This window comes from Callionymus lyra, chromosome 4 (genome assembly GCF_982586985.1).
Source record: "Callionymus lyra chromosome 4, fCalLyr1.hap1.1, whole genome shotgun sequence".
In the NCBI taxonomy this organism is placed as follows: Eukaryota; Metazoa; Chordata; class Actinopteri; order Syngnathiformes; family Callionymidae; genus Callionymus; species Callionymus lyra.
The window spans coordinates 14,945,355-14,972,269 of record NC_141821.1 but is presented as its reverse complement, the minus strand read 5'-3'; the positions used below and the strand labels follow the sequence as shown (position 1 = coordinate 14,972,269).

The window sequence follows — 26,915 nt, the reverse complement described above, 5'->3', positions numbered from 1 at the left end:
AAAGAGCAATATGGATTCATTCCTTTGAAAAATGCAATGTTTAATTCCATCTTCGGTCCAATTTCCTTGAAAAGTCAATACTTCAGCGCGACTCATGTGAAAACCCAAACTCTCCTGACTCACTCACATGTTTCAAACGTTGAAGTTTTCCTCTCTAAGATGCAGTTCGTGAGTCCCTCATCATGACCAAGTTATTCATTTTTTAAAATTCTCCCTCATCACAGCGAACAAGAGGTTACGAGAGCAGAGTCCCTTATGACGTAATAATGACTTCACTCCTCCTCCAGCCAACTGTAATCACGCCCTGCTTTGTTTACACAAAGATTCACTTTGCATGTACTTCCAAAAGAGCCTCGTAAACGACCGTGTGAGGTGGAACCGTGACCAGGCGGAGAAAGGGGAGTCTAGCTTTTATGCTGCAGTTGTGAGAGCAGGTGCCGGACAGGTGTGCTGATGACAGAGGCAGAGCAGGTGTGAGCTGAGACTGCAGGAAGCCACGCCCAGTTTAGGATTGAAGGCAAAGACAAAACAGGAGAATCAAAAGAAGACTTACAATTTGAATTCAACAACAACAATACATTGGCAAAATGCGATTTTCATGTTCGGTTTCAGCTACTTCCTGTTTGCGTGGCAACGCAATGTGATTGGCTGTATTTTTATGAATATTTTTCCATCGTTTAAACTTGTTTTGCAGATGTTGTCTGTTGGAAACATTCTTAAGATGCCTTAGAACTAAAGTAAACTGGCTGACTTAATCAACACTAGTCGCGTGTACTGGAAAAAATTGGGCGATATGATACAGGGGCAGTGATAAATTATGTTGTATTGTGATACTGTAGGAGCTGGTGTTGCAGATTTTACCGACCACATGACTCTTGACAAACTTGTAACTGCTTATTTTACCTAAAAAAATGTAAAAGAAATTGATCAAAATCAGAGTTAAAAGCTCCTGTAGACGACTGTATCCTCTCATCCTCAATAATTTCTGGGATTTCGCGGGATTACATTGTTTCTTAAACTGCAGAGGATGCAATGGATGCTGCCATCTAGTGATCGGAAGTTTAATTGCAACACAAAAAGTAACAAACACAATGAAGCAAGTTAATTGTAAATAAGAATACAAGTATAAAAACACTTTATTGAAATATAAACCATAAATGGTAGAAAATTAAAAAAACAAAAAAAACAGAAAGGACAAAAATTGACAGACAATAAAATGTATAAAGATTTATATAGAATGAGTTGCTGCCATATATGTTACTTTCTGTTGTCCAACAGCAGCTTCCTCTGAGAGCAGACTGAAGCCTCATATTCACTCTATAAATATAAATTACTTACTTACTTACATCATCATTTAAACTGATATTTGTTGTTACCCTTGATGCTTGATTTTCCTTGATTTTCTGAGACTCCTGTGTGTATCTCGGTGTTATCTTGACCTTTTAAGTATTTATTTTATTAAGTATTATTTTGATTGTTTAAATGATTTGTGACCCTGGTCTGGAAAAGCGCTCTATAAATATTACTTACTTACTTACTTACCCTGTGATGATTAAAAGTGGAACCGCAACAACTAAGTGCATTGAAAATCCATCTGCTCCCGAGCTCTCAGGAGTAAAAATAGTGAATAAGTGGGAGCTTTTATTGATGCAAGGTGATGATCCAGGGTGTAGAAAACTCTGTTGTCCTCAGCTGCCCTTCTTCTGCAGACGTTCTGATCTCCACCCACAGAACGTTTGAGTTAAACATGCAGATTCCAATTATGATGAAATTGTCATGTCATGCAGTTTTTCTAGATTTTCGAGCTATTAAAAACAGACATTTCTGTGATTTTCTTGGCACAACCAGAAGGTGTGGACGTCCACGTGCTCTTTCTGCCGGCGCACAACATCCTCCCCTTTTGATCTCAGCAGTCGCATCCCTCATCCTGCTTTAATTGCTCTGCTGTGACTCATTACATCCAGCAGTGGTCAGACAGCACAGGTTTATTAGCCGGCATCAAAGGGTCCCGGCCCCCCCGCCAGGGTGCTTCACAGACCCGCTGAGCTCCGGCTCATGAGCGCAAAAAGAGACCTCACTTGGCTTCCTTTTGCCTAACAGGGCAGATGATGTGTTGGTCTGTTAGGTTAATATTCATGTGTTAGAACCTTTTAAGTTCAATATAAAAAATGTTGGTATTATTAATATCGAACTTTGAGATTCAAGATCAAGAGGCTCTGTACTCTTTTTATTGTCTGGTGTCACTATTATATCTAAATTTATATTCAATTTATAAGACTAAGAATAAAACTAATATTGAACTTAACTTATTTGAATATCAAACTCTATGTGTACTCCCTACGAGTCGTGTTGTTTTTTTCTTTTAACCTGTTTTTTTTTCTGTATTTAAAAAAGAGAGTGAGTAAAAAAATCAACCATACAGAAGAACTAGTTTTATATATATATATATATATATATATATATATATATATATATATATATATATATATATATAATATATTAATGAATGCTACACTGAAAAAATAAAACGTTTGGTTTATATTTATAATTTATAATAATTAAAATATATCTTGATTCATTTTATTACACTAACTAACATAATACTATAAAAAAAAACACCAAAAAAACCCACAATGAATGCAATTAAACTTTTTATTTTTCAGTGTACTACTACTTCTAATGCTGATTTTGCTTTTATTTAGTATAAAACTAAACTGTTACCTAAAACTTGACGGACATGTGTCTCCTCCACTGAAAAGCTTTTCTCATCTCGACTCTGACTTGAATTCTTATTTGATCACACATGTTGTCATCATTCTTTATCCGACATATTGAATCGACGCTTGATTATTGACCTTCGTCTCATCTTAAAGCTGACATTTTTCCCCGCTGTCACATTTTGACGTGTCTGACGTGGATAGATCCGATGTCAAGGGGTCGCTGACCTGCACTTGATGGATGCGTCATGGCTTCTCTGGACCTATTGTTTTGGAGTTCCTGCTGTATGTACAGAATGAAGAACAAACACAATTCTCCTTGTGTTGGATCAGTGGCGAGGGCGGGTTGGGGGGGTTGGAAGGGAAAACCAATTGTGTGGTCATTATTGATCGGTGCCTGTGCTTCAGGGCGAACGTATCTCCTGCACATATGTGTGTCATATCAACAGATAAATCACCAACAATGTGTGTTTGTTTCAGACCATGAGAGTTGCTAATACCATATATATATATATATATATATATAAATGAAGATTAAGTGGGCATCACAGGGCCAGATGGGGTCAAGGAGGGAGCGTTGTTGCGTGAAATCACATGTCATATGATCAGCAGCCATGATTGCATGTAGTTTACTTGATCGTGTTATTGATTAATGATTAGTTCCAGCAATTGATGGTTCCATACATGTGCAAAAAGAAGGTCAGCCTATGTGAGTGGTATAATGTTTGTGACGCGATCGGAAGCTCACAATGGCTCTGAAGGATGTTTTTGAATAGCAAACAAACTTGACTTAACTATAATCTTCACATGAAGTCATGGAACAGATAAACTAAGTTGATGCTGCTGCGCTCTAGTGTCCACTTGTAGAAGTGCAGCTCAGAAAAACAAAAATAAAACGTATTAACTTATACTTAAAGAAAACAAATAGAAAGAAAAACTTGTGATCATTCAGTTAAATATTTATTTATATATAATATTATATAGAGTATTATATATATTATATTTATCTCGGAGTTGTTGCAGAAACACACAACTGACACAACATTGTATACTTTCTGTGGCTAACTATAGAGACAAACATAACTCCAAAGATTTGGAGTAAATATACAGAATAAACTGTAGATGCTTGTTTAATATTTGAGTTCTTTAATAAAGAAAAATTAAATGTTCTTCTTTTTTTTATTGCAGGTTATGGACACACTGTCCAAACTCTCCCACTCTGTGATTGCACAACAAACAGGAATCAGGTACAAAAGAAAACTGTGTTTTTTTTTGTTTTTTTTTATGGCTGGGGTTTAATAATTTTTTTTCTACTTTTTGAAGGCCTTTCCCAACAGAAGAAAGTGTGGAAGATGAAGACATCTACAACCACTTAGTGGACCTGATTGAGTGAGTCCTTCTTCTTCGAATGAAAAGATGTTTGTTGCACAATAGTATTTCCACGACTACTTTTATTCCCTGAGTGTTGACTGGAAGGCATTCTGTCCTCTTCCTTAACACACTGGTTTCTCATTATGAGACCCATTCTTCATTTTGAATTACTATGAAATTAATCCATTACGATACAAAACACAAGCGTCACATTCTCAATCACTCTTTCACTGCAGCGAGAACGGAGTGGAGGACGAGGAAGACCTCTACGATTGTGTCTACGACGACGAGGGTGGCGGCGAGATCTACGAGGACCTGATGAAAACGGAAGTTCTCCCCCCTCCGGTCAGTGCTTCCCCTTCTTTCAACTGTTCCACATGTCAATTAAATTAAAAGGCTTTCAAATAGATTTTAAAATAATTAATCAAAAGATCATTATCGATTCGTCTGGTCTTCTCAGGGTGAACCCAGGTTACAGGTTTATTTTAGACCAGGTTTACTGTGAAGATACAATGGAAAACTAAAAGCAAAAAACGCCTGCAGTCACAGCGTAGTAACCTGTGTGTGTGTGTGTGTGTGTGTGTGTGTGTGTGTGTGTGTGTGTGTGTGTTACAGAAACAGGCTGAGACTGACATCCGAGGCTGCTGTCTAACAGAAATCAAGCAGACGGAGGAGAAGTACACGGAGACGCTGGACTCTATAGAGAAGGTAGTTCTGTCTATTAGTCTGGTTCACAGACCACCTCGGGCTCGTAGGGCTGCAGCTGAGTGACAGTTGGAGGAAGTAAACAATCTGTTTTGAAGAATATTTTGACAAAACAAACACTAAAAACTGTAAAAAAGCACAAGAACACTGACATACTAATAAGTAAGTTAGTAAGTAAGTAGGTCATTTATATTTATAGAGCGCTTTTCTAGACCAGGGTCACAAAGCGCTTGAACAATAAAATAAATAAAAAAAGAAAAAAGAAAAAAAAGATCAAGATAACACCGAGAACAACACAGGAGTCCCAGAAAAACAGGGAAAAGCCTGCATGAATAAGAAAGTCTTAATATTAATATTATTTTTTCCATCTTTGGTGGAGTGTAACAAACAATCTAAAGCAGATCTTGCAAAGCACTTTGACTGTATTTATGCAGCCTTCGTAATGTATGATCATGTATAGATGGTTCAAATGCATTAACAAATGTATTTTATGTTTATTATTAATTTACATTTTCACATAAGAATTCCCTCTTTTTTGTATGTAATTTCTGTGTATATATTAATCCCTCAAAACATTTTTTTTAAGTTAATTGAAGAAAAACTCATATAAACAAGAATAAAATTTCTCTCTTTTTGCTCGACGGCCCCTAACAACATTCACAGAATTTAATGTGGCCCTTGAAGAATTTTAATTGCCCACCCCTGACCTGAAGTATACAGCTCTATTCTAAAACTCTTCCCTTTAGTGTATAATTAGATTCACAATTTCCCAATTCATGATAAACATTGACAGCATTTAGGAATTAGCATTGACACCCACATTTTCTGTTGTTTTCATTTGAGTAGGAGATCTTTAACCATTTTAAAAATTGTTGTGTATTTTACATCCTCTGGTTGGAGCTGGCGGAGCGCGAAGAATTCGCTAAACCTCCCATGAGCCAAACAAGTCGATGCAGATGGAAAATGGAATTCGATGAAAGCTTGTGTGCTAAGAGTCAAACACAGAGATGCTTCATGCTAACATTAGCCGACTAATTTAAACAAATAAAAATAGGAATTATCTAATTTTTTATCTAAATGTTTACATTAACGAGTTACAATTACAATAAAGAGACTAAATACAGAGAGATTTAATAATGAAATGATAATTTACTGTTAATTTTTATAAAATTGTTTGTTGTTTTTTGTTTTACTGTGTGTAGCATCTTAGCATTTTAGCTAATTGAGTTTAGCTTTTAATAAGTAAGTAAGTAAGTAATTTATATTTCAATAGCGTTTTTCTAGACCAGGGTCTCAAAGCGCTTAAAAAATCAAAAAATTAAATAAATAAATTAAATTAAATTAAAAATAATATATATATGTATATATATATATATATATATCAATAAAGTTTTACCTTACCTTACCTTATATATATATATATATATATATATATATATATATATATATATATAAATATAAATTAAAAAGATCAAGATAGCACAGAGAAAAAATTATAATGATAATGTAGAACTATCTGAAGCTGGTCTTCATTTCTTAACATTTGAGGTATAAGTACATCTGGTTTACTCTTGTAATAAATATCTCCCTTAACTACTTCACGGATCCATGAATGTTTATATTAAATCATGGCGAATACAGTGTTAAGTTTTATCATAGCGGCTCTTTTCTTAGGTCATTTGTTTCCGTGCACAATCGACCACTCGTCTGTATGTTTATTGTAAAAAAAAAGACTCTGATTTCCCACCGGAGTCTCCCACCAGATGAGTTTCGATATGAAGTGGATGTTGGTATTTAGCTTGAGCTCGCCTGCTCCTCTGAGGTGTGGAGACTATGGGGGCGACTTTCTAATAGAGCAAACCATTTAGTTTGGCCAGTTCTGAAAATGGGATTATTGCCGTGACCTCGAGAAGTCCTCCTTGTTATTTTCCTGGTGACTGCAGCACTTTTTTTTTGCGACTGGGTCTGATAATATAACAGCTTCCAGCAAAATGACTTCCTTACTCCTGTTCTACTGGGACTTCAGTCTTTTTCTTCCCCCCCTTCGCAGCACTTTATGACGCCCCTGTCCACGTTTCTGTCCACGGTGGAGATGGAGAATGTGTTCGTGAACATCCCGGTGAGTCGTCAGTTTTGAACTCAATGGTCACTTAAATTCGCCTTTAAAGTCAATTTAATGTAGAATGTATTTTAATTGATGGTCGTTTTGAAGAGCCAATCATGGAAGAAGCTAGCATACCTTTAAGGTCATTAGAGCTAAAATAAAACAAGCATAATAACTTATATTTGGTAACTTAAATTAAGGCATGAGTTGTAGTTGTACAAACACAATGTTAGCACATGCCTTTGGAAGGTTCTAAATTAATAAAGTTATACATTTTTTATCTATCTATCTAAATTCAAAAACAGTTTTCAACATTCAAGCTTGGTCAAAGTGATGAAAATATGAATTAAACACATTCTTATGTTTTATGTTGATGTAATTTTTTTAAATTTTTTTTAGAATGTACAGTTTTTTTTAAGCGTGATATGTGCTTAAATTGTCATATAATGATATTAAAGATGATATTTAAGTGTAAAATATCTTTCATACTCTACATTACTATAGGTGAAAATTATAATTTAATTTACATGTAAACCTTTTTTTGGCATCACTGCTTTTTATAATTTTACTGTGTTTTACTGAAGTATGCAATTTTTTTTAATCATTTTGTAACTAATGTCCAGTTTTAATAATAATAAAAAAATAATAATTAATGAATACAATTAAGTGAAGATTTCTTAATTAATCCTTGTGACAACGATCGTCTAAAAATGTGCCATTTAAATAAAGTTATTATTATCAGAATACAATTCTACAATCTCTAACCTGACAGTTCAATTACTACATCTACCACTTGGGGGCGGTAGAAGACAAGACATTTTGGCCTGTACGAGTTTATTAAAGCGGTGGCAATTCTGTCTTTAATAATAAAAAAAATTCGTTTATATATTTATATATATATACTGTATATTTGCCAAATAATTTAATTTAATAATTGAATGGAATCTTTACCTAAATTAAGTTATAAAAAATGTTTCTAAGTGTGTGCTCTGTGTACATAATAGGTGTTTTTTTTTCTTTCTTTAACCACGTCAGGTATTGTGTGACAATTAAATCCTAATGAATCTTTCAGGACCTTGTCAAAGTTCACAAATGCCTACTACTGGAAATACAAGACTCAGTCGTAGCCCGAAGTGCCCAGAACCTCTACCAGATCTTCATCACCTACAAAGAAAGGTAAAGAATGTATAAAACTGCAGCGACTCAGTTATATTTACCTTCTTCTATCTGTACGCTGCAGGTTGTTGATTTACGGGAAGTACTGCAGCCAAGTGGAAACTGCCATCGCCGCTCTGGATGACATATGCAAAGACAGAGAGGACGTCCACATGAAGCTGGAGGTCAGGCGTCTTCTGCTGTGGTTTCAAGTGGATTGTATCCACAACAAGTCACTGCATTCAATGGTTTTAGTTGGTTTATTTTCGCCTAATTTATGCATGTGCTTCTGTACAGGAATGTTCAAAGAGAGCGAATAATGGCAAGTTCACGCTGAGGGATCTCTTGGTGGTTCCCATGCAGCGGGTGCTGAAGTACCATCTTCTCCTGCAGGTACAGCTCAGCTTGTGGTGTCGACTCTTTTATATCTGACTTCATCAAGTCATGTTCTCACACCTCTGTGTGTTACCTCTAGCACCAGTTCATCATATATTCATATATTAAGTGTTGCTGTGAACTGAATACAAATATGACTTGAGCAGAAATTATTTTAAATGTTGTAAGATGCCAAGATTTAATTTTTTTTATACAAGATATTCTTTATTCCTGCAAATGTGGGGAAATGTGCTTTGATACAACAGCAAGTTTACCATCCACAGATATTAAAAATAAAGGGCACAAACAAAATATATATTCAAAAAGAAATTATAATATAAATTGAACAATAAAAACGATTTAAACGAATTAAAAAACATTTTAAAAAACGATACAAACCTAAAAACTAAATCTAATCCAACTCTAAATATTAGCACATCCTGACTGAAAAATCTGACCAAATTAAAATAGGTACAAACTTTTCTTCTGGTAGACACTTAACAATAACAATAACAATAACACATATAATAATATCATTTATTTACCCAAGCATTTTGCGATATTTTCATATATTTTATCAAACTAAATGAGCGTACCTTATTCGATTGATCTGTTTGTATCTTTCCGCACCTTTAAGCATCACCTTGCTATAGAAATTAACAGATTTTATTATCTCAACAAGTTATTTCATTCTTTTATTCTCTACTTCCACAACAACAACACTGGCGATCAAACTTTCTGATTCTGAAATAGCCCTTGTGTCCTCTAGAGGCGCTGTTGTCCATTTGATTTTAATACTTTTTCAGTTGTTTTGCCAGTAGATATACTGGCATGATTGTTTCCTTTAAAACATTTATAAAATGCTTGATTTGCAATCAGGGCAGGTTTTGTAGTTTAAAAGTGATGTTTTGTTAGACAAAAGTTAAAGACACAGGAAGGTAAAATGTCTCCGTGTAGAAGAGTTGTCTGGCTGGATAATGGCTTCTCGCAGCAGCTAAAGAATCCGCAGGGTTACTCTCCCCTCAGTGTGACAGTGGGAATCTGTACAACTAATGTCTTGTCACTTCCACTGGCTCCCGGAGTCGCATTCTCCCGTGGCTCCGTTTCTTTCTCTCACTTTCAGTCATTGCTTCTTCCTCGCCCACCTCCGCTCATCATTTCTCGTGCTCCCTGAACCCATCACAACACGAATCCCCTCAGCGATTGCATCATGTTCCGTCCCCGGCTATCAGTGTGACCACTCCCTGCCTGCCTATCTCAGCGGAGGTGTGGAGGTCCAGATAAATACAAGTCTGTCGTCCTGCGTGTGATAATAATGCCCAGGTTGAGCTTGACTGGCACCGGGGATTTAAGCCTCACCATCAAGATACATCTCTTTCTCTCTCTCTTCCTATATACGTATATATATATATATATAGATAAATATATATATTTTTCTCCTCTCAAGACTCGTGTGTCGCTGTGAAGGACATGCATGTCATCCTCTCTTATCCTCCACCGCTCAGCTCTAGATGTCTTGTTTACACTGCGGCTGTGCGTTGGCAGGCAATTTCAAACACACACACACACACACACACACACACACACATAGACACACAGTCTCACTAAAAATGATCTGATTCATCAGAAGAAGATCCTCTCTGCAATAACATTTTTCATTTCATACCCCTCAGTCGAAGTGTTAACTTCACAAGTCTTCCTGCGCCGTGGAGGTGTTGCGGTGAAATCAGACGATCGCACATTTCTGGCCTCAATCTTATTAAGTTTAAGGGTTGTTTCTGCAAAACGTCGACGGAAAAAAAGATGCAGTCCCATAAGAGCGCCGGAGGGTTTTTTTTTTGGCATATATATGATGTGCTTTTCTGTCAAATAGGAGCTGATGAAACACACCCATGATGCTTCCGACAAGAGCAATCTAAGGAGAGCCTTGGATGCTATGAAGGTAATGTACGTTTGTCGATGTGTTATTGCGTTAGTAACACATTAATACATGTGTACAACTAATGATTCATTACCGCAGCTTTGAATAGATTAATAAAGGTATATGAATGACGCTGAAATGAAATGAAATTACAGTTTATCACCTTTTTTTAATATATATATATATATATATATATATATATATGCATATATATATATATATATATTTATCACATTTCAATTTATTTACATTTGATATTTGCTTATTTAATTAAAAAAATGTATGATTAAAATGATACTAAGTGATGAAATGTATTTTAAATATGAATGAAGAACGAAATAACCTTCAATACATGTTGATCAATTAATATTAAATCCAGTTTTAAGATCATTTTAATAGTTTTTGTGTCAAACTCAACTCTTTGCGACACACAGCAGATTGAAATGAACATTGTAGATGCATTTATTTAATTATTGTGATTTTAAGATAATCAAAAATGTGTTGATACCATAACAATGTGATGACATTTTAATATCAATTTAAAATATATTAACTTGTGTCACTTGTGTAAGACTCAAAGCCAACTCTAGGACAACAGCAATTCTTTGTGGTCTGCAATAGATTCCAATGCAAAAAGTGGTTAAACAAATAATGAATAGGAATGATAAGTGCATCATAAACTGGATACATGTTGATATAATAATCCACGGACATTACGGTGGTTAAGCATTAATGTTCCAGAGACTCTGCGAAGCTCTTGTATTTCCACAATTCATCTGGAAACTTGAAAAAAATCAATCTGAAAATGAATGCAGTTTGAAGGTATATGAAGACAGGAATTAGCTTTGAGTATCTGTTGTGTTATAAGTGCAGTGGTGGAGGTCAATCATCTTGACCAAAAAGCATCACAAGGGATAAAACAATTACATTTTTTGTAGCCCTTTGGGTCACCTTGACCCGGGGACAACACAAGGGTTAAAAAAAAATATACCAACGTACACATTGGGTCTGTATTATAATGTCAAATTGAAGCTTTGAGTAAAATATTCAAACAAATTAAGTTGTACAACATAGATAGTGATGATTAATTAGAAAGGTGTTTTTTTGTTCCTTTCTTGCTTAATTTACTATTTTATGAGGAAATATTAAATTGTTTTAACTGTATTTTATAACCTCTGTTGGATTGAGTTCATAGAAAAAATGCATTTGAAATGTAATAAACAATATAATTAAAAAAGTTTTTCAAAAATCATTTACTATTTAGGAAATACTGTGTGTTGATCAAAAACAATATTTTTTACAGTTAAAAAAAGATTGAAAATACTATTATTATTAGTATTTTCTTAATGTTATCTTTAGGGGTTTGTTTAACACACAATCAATGTGTTTTGTTGATTAATGAAATCTTGCGAGCAGGACTTGGCTCAGTACGTCAATGAAGTCAAGAGAGACAACGAGACGCTGAGAGAAATCGATCAATATCAGAAATCCATTGAAAACCTGGTAAGAAGTCATCATTTTTGAATCCTCCGTTCTTCCGTCACAACAACAACTCTGTCCTTCTCCACCAGAACCAGCCTCTCAGCAACTACGGCAGACCCAAAGGTGACGGCGAGGTACGAGTGGCGTCGGTGGACAAACGGGCCAAACAGGACAGGTGAGACGAGACGAGGACAGACAGCAGGACGAAAACTACCTCGGCGACTGCTGCTCGACAACCTCAGATGTGTGGTTGGAGGAGAGCCAGATAATTCTTTGCCTCCAGAAAAAAAAAGTGAGGGAGGAACCGACTCTTGTGCGTTTGCTGGGTCAAGAACACAACTTGCTCCTTAAAATGTTCTACAAATGAAGTAGGACATTCTTTTTCAAAAACGAGATCGGCTCATTCTCAATATTTTATCTTGAAACTGGAACATAACAGAATGTCTTTGAACAATTCTACGCTCATTAAATCAAACTTACCTTCATGTGGTTGTAGTTGTAAAAGCACACGACTGATATGACAACGACATGTATGGAATAGTGATACTAGCTCTGACATAAACAGCAGATTTCGTTGCCTTATTTAATTGTCATGTCATTTTTCCTGATTAAATGTTATCTTAAAGATACAAACATGTATTTAAAAAAATATTGATACTTGTTTTTATCCCCCAAATATTATAGATAGATAGATGGATAGATAAATAGATAGATAGATAGATAGATAGATAGATAGATGGATAGATGGATAGATGGATAGATAGATAGATAGATAGATAGATAGATAGATAGATAGATAGATAGATAGATAGATAGATAGATAGATAGATGGATAAAACTGAGAGAAATTCATATTTAACATTATTAAGGGGCAACTAATATGTTGATTTAAGTGTGTCTTAAATAGATGTTGGATTCTATTGTATCATCAGTGTCTGTTTGTGCAAAACTCTCTTCATTTAAATAATTACATAAGTAAATGTGATTAAGCCCCGCCCACTGAAAGCTGAAATCTTGTTTACCAAAACCCCACCCACTGTCCTGTGATTGGTCAAACATCAATGTTTGTCACTGCGTGTCATCAGTCCCGGAAGTCTCCCCCTCCAAGGGACTCTTTGTATAAACAAAGCTGGGCATGATTACAGCTGACTGAAGGAGTAGTGAATACGTCATTATGAAGTAATGGACTCCACTCTCGTAACCTCTAGTTCACTGAGATTTCAGACGGGGAACTTTATAAAGTAATATTTTCAAAACATTGTCATGATGAGGGACTTATTTTATTATTATCATTTTGTTTCTGGTAGCCAGAAATAACCTAGAGGCTACACAAGGGATACTTCAATACCTTCACTACCAATTCAAAGTATTTTTTCTATAACCCTTGTGTTATGTCTGGGTCAAGGTGACCCAAAGGCCCGAAAACAAAATGTGTTTGTGGGATCCCTTGTGTTGTTTCTTGGTTTCCTGGCTTCCATAAATACATATGCAGTGGTGGAGGTCGTTCATCTTGACCCTGAGACAACACAAGGGATTCCACCAACACATTTGTTTTCCGGCCTTTCGGGTCACCTTGACCCTGAGATAACAAAAAGGTTTAAAAACAGATTTGTGCGCCCAGACCCCTCTGAGAAGTGGTATTGGATGAAACCTAAATGATGCCCATCACTACACTTCACCCACATTAGGAATGACTTAAAAATCTAAAAATCCACCAAGTACCGTAACGCACTGCAACAGTTATACCTTTGATGTGAAAAAAATGTGTATTTGGTGTTTTAAACACTAGGATGTATATTATTTTCAGAACAAGACTCACGATCAGAGATGAAAAGAATAGTTAAACTAAAATTCATCAAAATAATAAATGTGTGGAGGGAGCTAATTGGTTTTTGCCCGACTCGGCACTTGTTTCTCAATCCTGATATTCCGTCTGTCCATCACAGGCACATCTTCCTCTTCGACGCCGCAGTCATCGTGTGTAAGCGACGAGGAGACAACTACGAGATGAAGGAGGTGATCGACCTGCATCTTTTCAAAATCACCAACAACCCGACGTCAGACAAAGAGAACCGAAAGGTTTGTGCCGGATGTTTGTCCTACTCAGCATTCTGAGCCGCGCCGGCTAATGACACCTTGTCGGATGAAGCTAACGGCATCAGTGACGCCTCAGTTTGTTGTGTGACTGGAAATAATGAGAGACGTGACTCCGTGTGTTATGAGGCCGAGGAGCTGCGAACAGAAAATTACTGATATTTCTCTTCAGCGTTTCCTGATTTACGTTCCATGAACAAGAAAGAGTAAGAGACGCTTTCAAACCCGTTGAAGAATTTTAAAAATAGAACCCAGCAAAAAGACAATTACATTAATAGGCCTGATATGAAATGAAGAATACATTTATTTCTCTTCATCTCCTTTTTTTGGGGGGGCGGATTTAGTGCGTATTTAAAAGTTTAGACTCCCTTTGAAGGTTTCTTTCAAAAGAATGTGATGTCATTTCTCCCTTTCATTTTTTCTACGTATAATATTTCAATTATGTTTGGGTGAAGTTGAAGGACATCCCGTACAAATGCCGGCATCAGCTGTGTCGGGCGTTGAAACCGTTTGTGGAAAGAAAGAGGGTTAATTTGATAGATGTGACCTCTGCATGTGTCCTTGCCCTTTTTTCAGATGTACTCAGAACATTAGAAATAAATATCATAACCATGTATTTAGTGCAAAATGTTAAAATGTGCTTTCTAAGAAAGAAATGTGCACCACTTTAAAATATTTGTGTACTCACAATTCATATATTTAAGGTAAGGTAAGGTAAGGTAAAACTTTATTGATCCCTCAGGAGGTCTCCTTCGGGAAATTGTTTTTTACCAATAGCCAGCAATTTTTCATAAACAATAAAAAAGAATACATAAAAAATAAAATAAGGAGAAGAACATAAAGAGGAAGAACAAGATGACACAATCTAAGTCTAAAGATAAAGAACATAGGTCAAAGAAAAACAACAAAGACTAACATAGAACAGAACATCCAGATACTTTCACTCCACTCCTGCCCCCGAACTCAGAATTGTACAATTTAATAGCCCGAGGAATGAATGAGTCCCTGAGTCTATTTGTTTTGCACCTGGGTAGGAGCATTCGTGCACTCATTCTGCTTCTCTGCTCACTGATGACAGTGTTCAGAGGATGACTGTCATCATCCATGATGGACAGTAGTTTGTTCAATGATCTCCTCTCAGCAATTTCCCAATCAAAGAGAAATTATAACCACAATAGTTCATATAAAGTGTCCATACCACAGTCCAAAGAACTCAAAGCGCCTCACACGTCGGGCGGAGAACAAAACTCCAGGGGAATGAAATAACAAGAGAGTGATGATTACAAAAAAAATACCTTGGAAAAAAACGACAAAAGGTAGGATCAGACACAAGGAGGACAAAAATACTAAGAACAAGAAAAAATGTAACCCACAGAGAGAGAATAGAGAACATACATACCAGGGGGTGACTATTATAATCTGGACCCTGTTGCTGCAGGAGAGGTGGCTTTAAGGTCTGCTGCAAAGGTGGAGATTGAGTGATGAGCAACAGGCACTGTGGGACTTAGAAAACAAAAGAACATACAAAACAAGTTTTAAAATAAAATCATGAGACATGGCAGCCGCATTCCAAAATAAAAAGCTATCCTAGCTAGCTAGGGTTGGAGCTGACCCTCCAGAGTCCAGTGTCCAGTCAAGGACACAAATGAAGTCAAATCTGTGAACAAACTATTAAGTTTGTTTAATCAGCGGGAATTGAACCTTTAAATCCTTACTTTCAGATCTATTCATGGTCAGGCTCCTCCTTACATCACTGATCTACATTACACCCCAGCTCGGGCTCTGAGGTCTGTGGATCAGAATCTACTGATGGTTCCTCGCACATGGTTCAGGACCAGAGGAGAGAAATCTTTTCAGGCTGTTGCTCCTAAGCTTTGGAACGATCTTCCTCTCTCTTTGCGCTTGATGGAGTCTACGGACTCCTTTAAGAAACAACCTAAGACGTTTCTATTTGTTCAGGCTTTTCTTTGATTTTCTGGAACTCCTGTTGTGTTATCAGTATTATCTTGATCTTTAAAGTATATACTTTATTGAATATTGTTTTGATTGTTTAAGCGCTTTGTGACCCTGGTCTGGAAAAGCGCTATACAAATAAAAATGACTTACTTACTTACTTTATTTTCCATGAGGCTGTAGCATTGACAACTACACCACTTTGCTGCCCACACAACACTTTTTAACATAATACATCATAATTATCAATGGATAATATTAACTTTTTAGCCTTCAGGTTTGTTCAACTCAACTTTTCCAACCGGAAGCCGTAACAGCAGCCAAGTATGACTCATATTAAGCAAAGAGCGCACAATAGTAGAAAAAAAACGGAAATACTCCTGTTGCTACGCATGTGTTGCTACGCATGTTGCCTCCATCGAGCACAGTTGGCTATGAAGAATTACACAGGACAGCAGGAAGAGCTTTGTGATACCTGCGTGCTAGAAAAGTCGTGGAAAATTCAAAGTGTTGTAGATGACATTGAGAGCGAGGACGTCTCTCGGCTGGATTCTGCCTCCAACATGTACCTGCCAGGCTTCATGTTTTCTGGCTCTTCTGATGCTGCTGTCACCCTAGAACAAAAAAAAATGGCTCGTCAGTCACTTTATTTTTCCTCTATTTTTTTTATTTACTCTCTAGAATTCTTTCTTTTTTCTCAATAGTCTGACTTTGATGTCAAAGAAGTTGAGATCAAAAACCACCGTCGTCTCAAACCAAGACTAGTTTTACACTTATGTTACATAAGTAGCTATAAATATTCGGTCATTCTTTTTCTATCGCTTATTCCCTTAGCGGGGGATTGAGGGAGGAAACCGGAGTGCCCGAAGTAAACCGACAGGCGTCAGGTTGCCTCACGATGGAAGCGAACCCGCAACCTTCTTGTTATCAGGTGTTATCGCTTATTACAATATCTATGATATTATTGATGCTTGAATTTAAGACTCGCTTGAGCAACACACACCATAAACTCTTGACTCCAAAAGAGGTTAAAAATCCCTCAAGAATATTTGTGAATTCAGATGGAATTACAAAACATCAACAAAAAGTAACGTTGTTTTATTCGCTCCAGCACATTTGCCTAAAATGAAAGACTTAAATTAAATAAACTATTTTTCGAATTTATTTAGCAAACATTGAAGTTCTTTCTGATGTATTAATTATCCACTTATTTCTGATATAATTATCTTTTGAAACTTAAAGCTCCCAACCACATGTTTATTATATATAAAAATGAATTAATGAAAACTTTATTCAAAACAAATCCATGAATTACTCGTAGTGTTTAAAAACAAACAACCGCTAACGTGTGTAATTTTTTTCCTTTACTGAGTCGCTAATACAGTTACAAAAAGTTACTTTTGTATTTTTTTTCATAAAATAATGAAATCCATTTTAATGAACTTCAACCTAGAATTGATTTCTCTTATTATTCTTAATCTTATTGATTAATATGGGATTTGTTTTTAACATGATGTGATTCGTCATCGTGTATTGTTGCAAGTTGAGATCATCAACAAACATAAAACAAATGGTTGTATAAACAAATCTAACACACTTCTACAAATATTTAAGAATAAGATGATCCGATTGTTTTCTCAATTCTCGTCCAGTTAACGAACAGCTCGTCCATGAATGTCTGCTGCATGTTCCAGCACATGTTTCTGTTATTTCTTCATCTGCCAATATTATAGTGAAACAGTGTCAGACGGGAACAGTTGGGCTCCTCACAGATGGCATTATCATTAAATCTCACTTTGGCCATGACAAAACACACACTCTCTCTCTCACACACACACACACACAACCAGACACACACACACAGGAGGAAGAAGACTGAGCAACAGAGATCCAAAGTGTTGCCGATAATAAGGAATGAAATCTTTCCTGAAAACAGTGATTGGATAATAAAGATGATGCAAGCCGCCGACACTAACAGGCTCAGAGCCATGTCGCTGATTTATTTGTTGTTTCCGGGTTAAACACACAAGCGCGCGTGCGAATGTCACCCCGCATGTGATGGATGGGGATTGTTTGATCGTGACACTCAGAATAATAACATTTACATAACAATTCACAGAGGGAGAAACAATATTCCATTTGTTGTGTCACAGCTTAGATAGGGATTGTTTTTTTAACTGCAGAAAACTCCTGTTCGTCGCTAGCATTTGTAATGACACACAGTGGTTATTTTATCTGTGGGTTTTAAGAAATAAAGCTGCAGCCTGGGCTGGTTTAAAAAAAAAAGAAGAAAATAATCCAATAATAAAAAAAAACAAAAAAACAATCCAGACCTAGAGTTTGGTATATTTAGGTTTCAGACAAATGGTTGTGCCAGTGTGGCAATTAGCATGTTTGCTAATAGTATAGTCCTTTATCAAGGTCATTTTTCTTTGTTTTCGTGTGATTTATTCTTTTATATTTATCATTTCAACTCAAAATACAATGAGTTTCAATTATCTATTGACCCCGGAAAACATTTTTAATAATCATGATTTACTAAAAATTTGCCCATTGACTTGTTGATGTGCGTTCTTACTCTAAAGTTCTTACTCTAAAGTGGCCGAACAGTTTTCAATGCAGGATGGCTGGACGCTTGCTTACATCCCAGTCAACCGCGAGAGACTTCAACAAAATGTATTTTTACAATTTACATGAAGATATTCACTGCATTTGTTCCTTTTTATGTTGCAATTAAACTTCTGGCCACTAGATGGCAGAAGTCATTACGTCCTCCACAGCTAACTGAACGTTGAAATCCCGCGAGATCCCAGTGTAAATGAGGATGAGAGGATACAGTCAATCTACAATTTACATGCAGATATTCCTGTGAGATCTCAGTGTAAATGAGGATGAGAGGATACAGTCAACCTACAATTTACATGCAGATATTCCTGTGAGAATCGAGTGTAAATGAGGATGAGAAGATATAGTCAACCTACAAATTACATGCATATATTCACTGCATTTATTCTTTTTTCTGTTGAAATTACACTTCTGACCACTAGATGGCAGCGGTAGTCACGTCCACCACAGCTAAGTGAACATTGAAATCCCGCGAGATCCCAGTGTAAATGAGGATGAGAGGATACAGTCGACTCCAGCGTCTTTCAAAGCTAATGTTTTGACATTTTTTTGAAGCAGTTACGACTTCGTCAAGAGTCATGTGGTCTTTAATTTCTGCAACACCAGAGTGAAGTACTCGACAATACTACAAATATATACTTGTTACTACAGTATTGCTCAATATATTTTTAACATCTAGATTCTAGACTGTTTTATTCTCTGGTGATCTTTTATTCCGTGGTGATCACACTCTTACAACAAATGAATAAATTATTTAAATTTTTCCCAGTTCTTTTCAAAATAGAAGTAAGATTGAGTTAAAATATTACCCTTTTTCAACAAATTGTTCAGTTATATGTGAGAAGGAAATTTCAAATGGATACAAATTATTCAGCGATGAAATCCAGAAATCATTGTAAACAAACTCTCCACTATGTTGACTTGATATTTTGTGAGAATATCCCCAAATGTTTACTTGTCTCCATTCTTGTCCGTCTAACTCTCTTGGATAACAAAGCGTAAGAAGAAAAAAGTGACAGCTTGACAGACAAACACCTTCTCTTACAAATTGGAGGCAACACAACATCTTTGCTGAGCAAACGTTGTCCACTGGGAATGTTTTTCCTTTTCTTTACTTCGTTCATTGGACGAGACGAGTGTCAGGAAAGTGCAGCGCGGCAGGATTTTAACCTTCACAGCGTCAGAAGTTCACATCCACGAGTAGAAAGCGTAAACAAGAGTCGTTCACTGGCCTCTGGTGGTGCTTTTCAAAACAAGAGCGTGTTTTCAAAGTGTCTTTCGCAGGTGCTACACATTAAGACCTGTTCATTTTGGGATTCCAAAGTGAACCTGAACTGCTTACATCAGTTCTTTCTTTGAATCCGTTTGCCTCCATCAACCTCCCTGCACTCCTCCTGCCACCTCGTGTTATCTCTCACTCACTTCTTCATTTTATTCACTGGCTTGTTGTATTTTAAATTGGCTCCGCTTGTTTCTCTCCCTGCAGTGGTCGTACGGCTTCTACCTCACCCACAACCAGGGCCAGAGCGGCTTTGAATTCTTCTTCAAGACCAAAGAGCTGAAAAAGAAGTGGCTGGAGCAGTTCGGCATGGCCATGTGAGTGTGTGTGTGTGTGTGTGTGTGTGTGTGTGTGAGTCAGTTTGTCTGTTTTAGCCTCTTCGTGACTCTCCAGTCCGAGCACCCGATGAGTTATGATAGACACTGTAAACAGAATCACCAGCTGGTCACAAATAATTGATAAACCCAAGACCAACACCAGCAATGAAGACAAAATAGCAACAACAAAAGGAACAACTCCGACACTAACAAACAATAACTCTATTATAGCAACAACTTTAACAAAAATTCAAGTGTGAACATTTAAGTTGATAAAATAGTGAGAAAAAGTGCCTTCTATAGCTATATTGTGGACTACTGATTCTGTATATTGTAATTTATGATGAACACATAATCTCCTTGGCAGAGGTTACTATGAAACAAACATCAGTTAGAAACACAAGTTATTTTTTAGTTAAACCTAAGACCAGCTTGTTTGCTGGAACATCAAAAGATTGCGTTGATGTTATTCCATTTATTAGACTTTTGAACATCTATTGAAAGCTAAAGAACGCAATCATCATTTTTTTTAATGTCGCTAAATGAGCCAGAAATAATTCTTCTTATAGCTATATTGTGGACTACAGATTCTGTATATTGTAAATTAATTAAATATACATTAAAGGATTCCTGCAGTACTTAGATGCATCAAATTCATCTAAAAATAAGGCCTTAATTGGAAATTAAAATGTATAAATTCTGGAAAAAGTCTTAAAACTGTAACATAGTATTTTCTATTTTTTATTTATTGAATATTGGGCAAGACTTATTTATCAATTTTAATATTTTATCTGTTCTGTATCTGGCGATGTGTACGGAAATGGTAAAACTTTCCCTAACTTTATGTCATTTATTTGGTGTTTGAAGCTGTTGTTACCATGTTAAAGATGAGACTAAAAAAAAAACACACAATAAAAATATTTTTTAAATGTACACATTCACATAGTTTATGAGACATTTATATGTTGCCAATGGTAAGAATGACGGTGGAAAAATGATCTTCCTACTTTTCCTAAATCATTTTAAGTAAATTGAAAATCCCTTAAATTTGTTAACATGCACATCTCTGTGGAATTTTTGGGAACAAGTTCTGGTGAATTTAATTTTTCTGACACACACCGAGACAAAGACAACACACTCAATATCCTGAGGACCAGTGTGGTGTGTTCACTCGAAGCACAACCTGACTATCAACAATTCTTCCTTCCCGCTTCAAAGAGCTGGTGGAGTTGGCACACACACACACACACACACACACACACACACACACACACACACACACACACACACACACACACACACACACACACACACACACACACACACACACACACACACACACACACAAGGCTGAGGTTACATGTGTTTTCTCTGAACTGACATTTCGTTTGTGTTGAACTGGCAAAGCTAAACTATCTAAAGATTAAAAAAATTATCAATTTATATTTTTGTATTGTTCGATTACAATGTTTATGATCACTGTTATACTTTAATACACTTACAAATCCACAACGTTTGGCCGGAGGGTGTGATGTAACACAGCCTCCGGATATGTCGTTGAACCACAATGCAGCAGTTGTTCAACTAGAACGACAGGTAGTTGTTGCTGAAGGAAGAAGCAGCTGCTTTTAAACCCAACATCAAAATGAATTCATTCTTTGTCATTCGTTCCCAGGATGCACCGTTGCAGTATTTTATTTACTTAAGGTGGGAGACGACATGTCCCCTGAACATGTGGGATGCAAAAAAAATAATTATTAAAGCAAGTAATAACATTATAGTTTACCTTTTGATGATTAGAGTCAAATTAAGTTAACGCAAACTGCGTCTATGTCTTGACCCATTTTCATAACTCATCACACCACGTTATCATGAGTGACGTTAGCTTAGCATTATTTTTTCGTTTAAAGCTAAAGCTTCTTACGTCGCTGCCTAAAACCTGGTAGTGGAAACGAATATCAACAACCCATCATGTCACTGCAGTGATATGTAAGTCGACTGATTTAATGTGTTTTATTTAAGTGCTTAAGTTTTAGTTCGGAATGAAGCTATAAGCCATAAAAACCGAATACTATTCCTTCAAAACTCTCTTGAATCCAGATGGAACGACAGAACAACCGCAAAAAGTTATAATTTGTTTCTCAACCAATTATTACCATTCCTAGAAAGTTTAGTAGAATTAAGTCTTTAAATTATTTTGCTAAGAATAATTTATGATGAACACATAATCCCCTTGGCAGAGGTAACTATGAAACAAACATCAGTTAGAAACACAAGTTAAACCTAAGACCAGCTTGTTTGCTGGAACATCAAAAGATTGCGTTGATGTTATTCCATTTATTAGACTTTTGAACATCTATTGAAAGCTAAAGAACGCAATCATACTTTTTTTTAATGTCGCTAAATGCATCTTCTTGTTCTCAGATCCAACATTCATCCTGAAAATGCAACCAACAACTTCCATGAGTTCCACATGCACACGTTCGAGAGAATCACCTCCTGTAATTCCTGCCACATGCTGCTGAGGTAAGACTCGCACACACACGTGCACAGATGAAGAAAGAAGTCGATAAGTCGTTATGAGCAACATGAAGACAAAATTTCTTTGTTGGGATTTCACTGCACACCTGCACACGTGCGCTCATTTCCCTTCTTCTTGTCATTTTATCTTCGGTGCCTTCTAGTCTTTGAAGAATAAAGAGGTTCGACGCTCTTATTTTGGCTCTTGTCCTAAATCTTTGAGCGTTTGTTTCGGAGCCCTGGGAGAACATTTTAGGGAACTTGAAACAGAAATCCTGCCTCTTATCTGACAGACTCTAAATATCTAATTAATCCTTTAATCACAGGCCTGATGAGTCAAGTGTTATCAAGAGCCTTCTGTGGATTTCAGATGTGTTCCGTCGTTCAAACCAAGAATTATTCTGATAATTCTGAAAATATTTTTAATAGAAAAGTTCATGTTAAACAAACAAGAACAGACTATAATCTGACCCGTGAAATCTGATGATTGTAATCCAATATCTAATCGTTTTCATGGACACTTTGTCCAAAGTATGTGTCAAACAAATAAGAGCAGAGTCTGTCTTTCCTGTGGGATGATCAGTTTTTGTGATGAAAAATCTAGATGGTACTACCTTCCTGAGTCTGTGATGGATAGTGCAGTGATGCAACAAAGTCTTTTAACTTTTTGGTCACAAACACACAACAAAAACATTTTCCTTTTTTTAGAGACTCTACCACCTGAACTCATAACACATTTGTCAAAGTCAAGGCCCTGTGGCCCGATCCAGCGCGGCACATCCATCTTTTCTTCTCCGACAGCTTGAAATGTGCATACTTGTGTACTTGATAACATTGATTCCAATTCAAAGTTGTTGTTTTTTCTATAACCCTTCTGTTATGTCTGGGTCAAGGTGACCCAAAGGCCCGAAAACGAAATGTGTTTGTGGGATCCCTTGTGTTGTTTCTTGGTTTCCTGGCTTCCATAAATACACATGCAGTCGTGGAGGTCGTTCATCTTGACCCTGAGGCAAACACAAGGGATTCCACCAACACATTTGTTTTCAGGCCAGCGGGTCACCTTGACCCAGAGATAACACAAGGGTTTAAAATACAAGTAAAGTAGATCAAGTGAATCAAAAAAAAGATAACAATGTCAACCTTTAAAAAAACACAAAATTGCCAAAGAACTAAAGACAGAATTTGTTTTAGTTTTAAATAATTATATTGCTAGTAAATGAGGGTTTAAAAGCGTGTCTTTGTTTACCTTCAACAAGCACGTATCTTTAATTAAATTTAGGAAAATTAAAAAAACATACTGTGACTCTAACTAATATGTTACTATGTGATCTTATTTTTTACCTTAAAGTACTTGTAAAGTGACCTTGAGTGTTTTAAAATGCACTTTTAAATAAAATGTATTAGTGTTATTATTATTGTTGTTGTTATTATAATACATTTGATTATTATTATTATTATTATTATTATATAGGTAGTTTATTAGTATCATAAGTATTAATATTCTATATATACAAAACACTATGGAGTCCAGGATCAGAGCTGCATGGATACTGACTGAGCCACAAACAATGTGTACTCTTAGAGTTACTTTTTTACTTTTTTTTTTAAGGTTAAATATTCCTCTATTGTTCTTTAGAAAAAGGATTGTTTTCTCACCCGCTCCGAATACTCTTTATGCGTTTCCTGGAAGGGAAATTAATCCAGTCATTGAAGACTTTGCATCAAGAATCTGGGTAGAGCATGTAGAAGTGTGTGATGTGCTTGGACACTCTCATGTAGTTGTTTGAGAAAATCACTGTCCCTGACATTACATAATTCACTGTTTCGGTCACCACTCGACAGTCTCTGCCACGGAAACAAACCATATTCCCTTCATGTTTCCCTCCAGCAGCACCTGCACGCACACTTCACTGGTCTTGTAATTGACGCCTCATTAGGAGTTATTTTATGTCCGACAACAACTCAAATGTGGGAAACAAATCAGTCGACTTCCATTCTGTCCACGGCGAGTTGAATAGCAATTATCGTGCAAGACAAGAGAAGCCTCTTCTTTTTATATATCGTGTCTCTTTAATAAGCGCTCCGGAGTCGTACGTGACAGCGTTTCAGTTGATGCTCCTCTCGCCGAGTTTATGTGAGAAACTTACGCTTTTCCTTGCAGTATTTATAAGTAGTCAGTTTTGGCAGGTTTCAGAATTTAGTTACATTTAAAAAGTATTACGCGTAGACATGCTTTAATCACACCTCTATTTCTCCTTACATATTCTATCTATCTATCTATCTATCTATCTATCTATCTATCTATCTATCTATCTATCTATCTATCTATCTATCTATCTATCTAGCCATCCTTCCATCCATCTATCTAGTCAGCCATCCTTCCATTTATCTATCTATCTCACCATCCTTCCATCCATCTATCTCACCATCCTTCCTTAAATCAACATTTATGTGACAGTCGTGGCAAAATGCCATCCATCCATCCATCCATCCATCCATCCATCCATCCATCCATCCATCCATCCATCCATCCATCCATCCATCCATCCATCCATCCATCCATCCATCCATCCATCCATCCATCCATCCATCCATCCATCCATCCATCCATCCATCCATCCATCCATCCATCCATCCATCCATCCATCCATCCATCCATCCATCCATCCATCCATCCATCCATCCATCCATCCATCCATCCATCCATCCATCCATCCATCCATCCATCCATCCATCCATCCATCCATCCATCCATCCATCCATCCATCCATCCATCCATCCATCCATCCATCCATCCATCCATCCATCCATCCATCCATCCATCCATCCATCCATCCATCCATCCATCCATCCATCCATCCATCCATCCATCCATCCATCCATCCATCCATCCATCCATCCATCCATCCATCCATGACAACAATTATTCAAATCTGAACGTGGCTGCATTACTCACTCACTTGCAGGGCTTTCAATGACACTAAACATCAATGCTTGAGATTTATTTCTATTTAAATACTAAATAAATGGATACAGTGATGTCACAATAGTTCTAGGTTGTGGTCAATCGTATCAAGGAGTGTTTAAGTCTTTAATCATAAAAGGAAAAGTCTTCTTATCTTCTATCTTTTGTCGCTCAATGGTCCTTTCAGCTACCATTTTGTTTGGAAGTCTGTAGGCCATAATGATGTATATGATGATGTACAACGAAAAATAGAATTCTCCTCCTCCCGACTCAAGTATGGAGTCTATCCTGCCTACTCTGTTGTGATTGGTCCTGTGTTCATTCAGAAAAGTTTTTAACATATGAGTTCATGTGAGAAAAACTCTGAAATATCCGTACAATGTCATTTCTGATCTTGTCCACTGTGTGCAGGGGCGTCTTCAACCAGGGATATCTGTGCTCCAAGTGTGGTTTGGGGGCTCATAAAGAATGTCTGGGCCGCTTAGGCCACTGCGGAAAAACAGGTGAGACACAACACACACACACACTGTTGTAAAATTGTAGCCGAAGTCACATTGTGTTTACGGCCGCTCTGAACTCAGAAGCTTGTCAATCAACAAACTCCGGTCTACCAGCCTAATTGTCAAGTCAGAGTCGCAACTTTATGGCCGACAAGAGAGGACGTTAAGAGGCGTTTATGGACAGCTGGTGACTTATTAAAAGTTGAAAAGGAGATTCAGTGCAAGAGTGTGTGCAGAGAAGTTGAATTTTTCAACGGGAAACTGTGTTTAATGATGACCAGATTTTCTAGGAATAATAAAACGTTCCTCCTTTATTTTGGTTTTGCGGCGGTCATGCAGAAATGATCAGTTTTAAGTATCCATTCAAAAGATCTCTTTCGCTTCCCAGGGTGCTTTAAACACCTCAAAAGCAAGTCAATGTCACCGAGTGTCATTGCTCAGCTCCCTGAAGCCTAATAGCGGCTTTACAGAAGAGTCTTGCCAAATGTTTCACTTTTTATTACCCGGCAAAGTGTCAATCAAACCTGGTCCTACGGAGTCTTGACGGAATGGGGGGTAAAATAAAGATGTTTGAATTGAAAATATCAAACTTAGCATCATCAGTGTTGGCTTGAATCACAGGGCCACAAAGTAATTAAGTAAAAATTGTAATATATGATTTCTGTTTTTTTTGGATTATTACTGTCTGAAATGTGTTTTATTTGAAAAAATAGATCATATTTTCACTGAAGTAACATTAGTGTGTGACTCTTGAACATCAAGATGCTTGTTTCACTGAAGTCCACCGAAAAAAAGAAACCTTTAAACAAGTGAAAATGATTAAAACATCTTG

General features: G+C 36.6%; 1 protein-coding gene across 2 annotated transcripts in view; it reads left to right on the top strand.

The window, feature by feature from the left end:
• vav3a (vav guanine nucleotide exchange factor 3a) overlaps positions 1–26,915 on the top strand; it is an 88,670-nt gene that overhangs the window by 37,082 nt on the left and 24,673 nt on the right. For both annotated transcript variants that reach the window (XM_087788877.1, XM_087788876.1), the window contains exons 3-17: positions 3,906–3,964; positions 4,041–4,106; positions 4,325–4,433; positions 4,704–4,796; positions 6,844–6,912; positions 7,970–8,073; positions 8,138–8,237; positions 8,350–8,445; positions 10,301–10,369; positions 11,765–11,851; positions 11,920–12,005; positions 13,777–13,909; positions 19,989–20,098; positions 22,523–22,624; positions 25,995–26,086. In XM_087788877.1, coding sequence (XP_087645003.1) covers positions 3,906–3,964; positions 4,041–4,106; positions 4,325–4,433; positions 4,704–4,796; positions 6,844–6,912; positions 7,970–8,073; positions 8,138–8,237; positions 8,350–8,445; positions 10,301–10,369; positions 11,765–11,851; positions 11,920–12,005; positions 13,777–13,909; positions 19,989–20,098; positions 22,523–22,624; positions 25,995–26,086 — 1,375 coding nt within the window. The remainder of the gene's footprint in view (positions 1–3,905; positions 3,965–4,040; positions 4,107–4,324; positions 4,434–4,703; positions 4,797–6,843; positions 6,913–7,969; positions 8,074–8,137; positions 8,238–8,349; positions 8,446–10,300; positions 10,370–11,764; positions 11,852–11,919; positions 12,006–13,776; positions 13,910–19,988; positions 20,099–22,522; positions 22,625–25,994; positions 26,087–26,915) is intronic.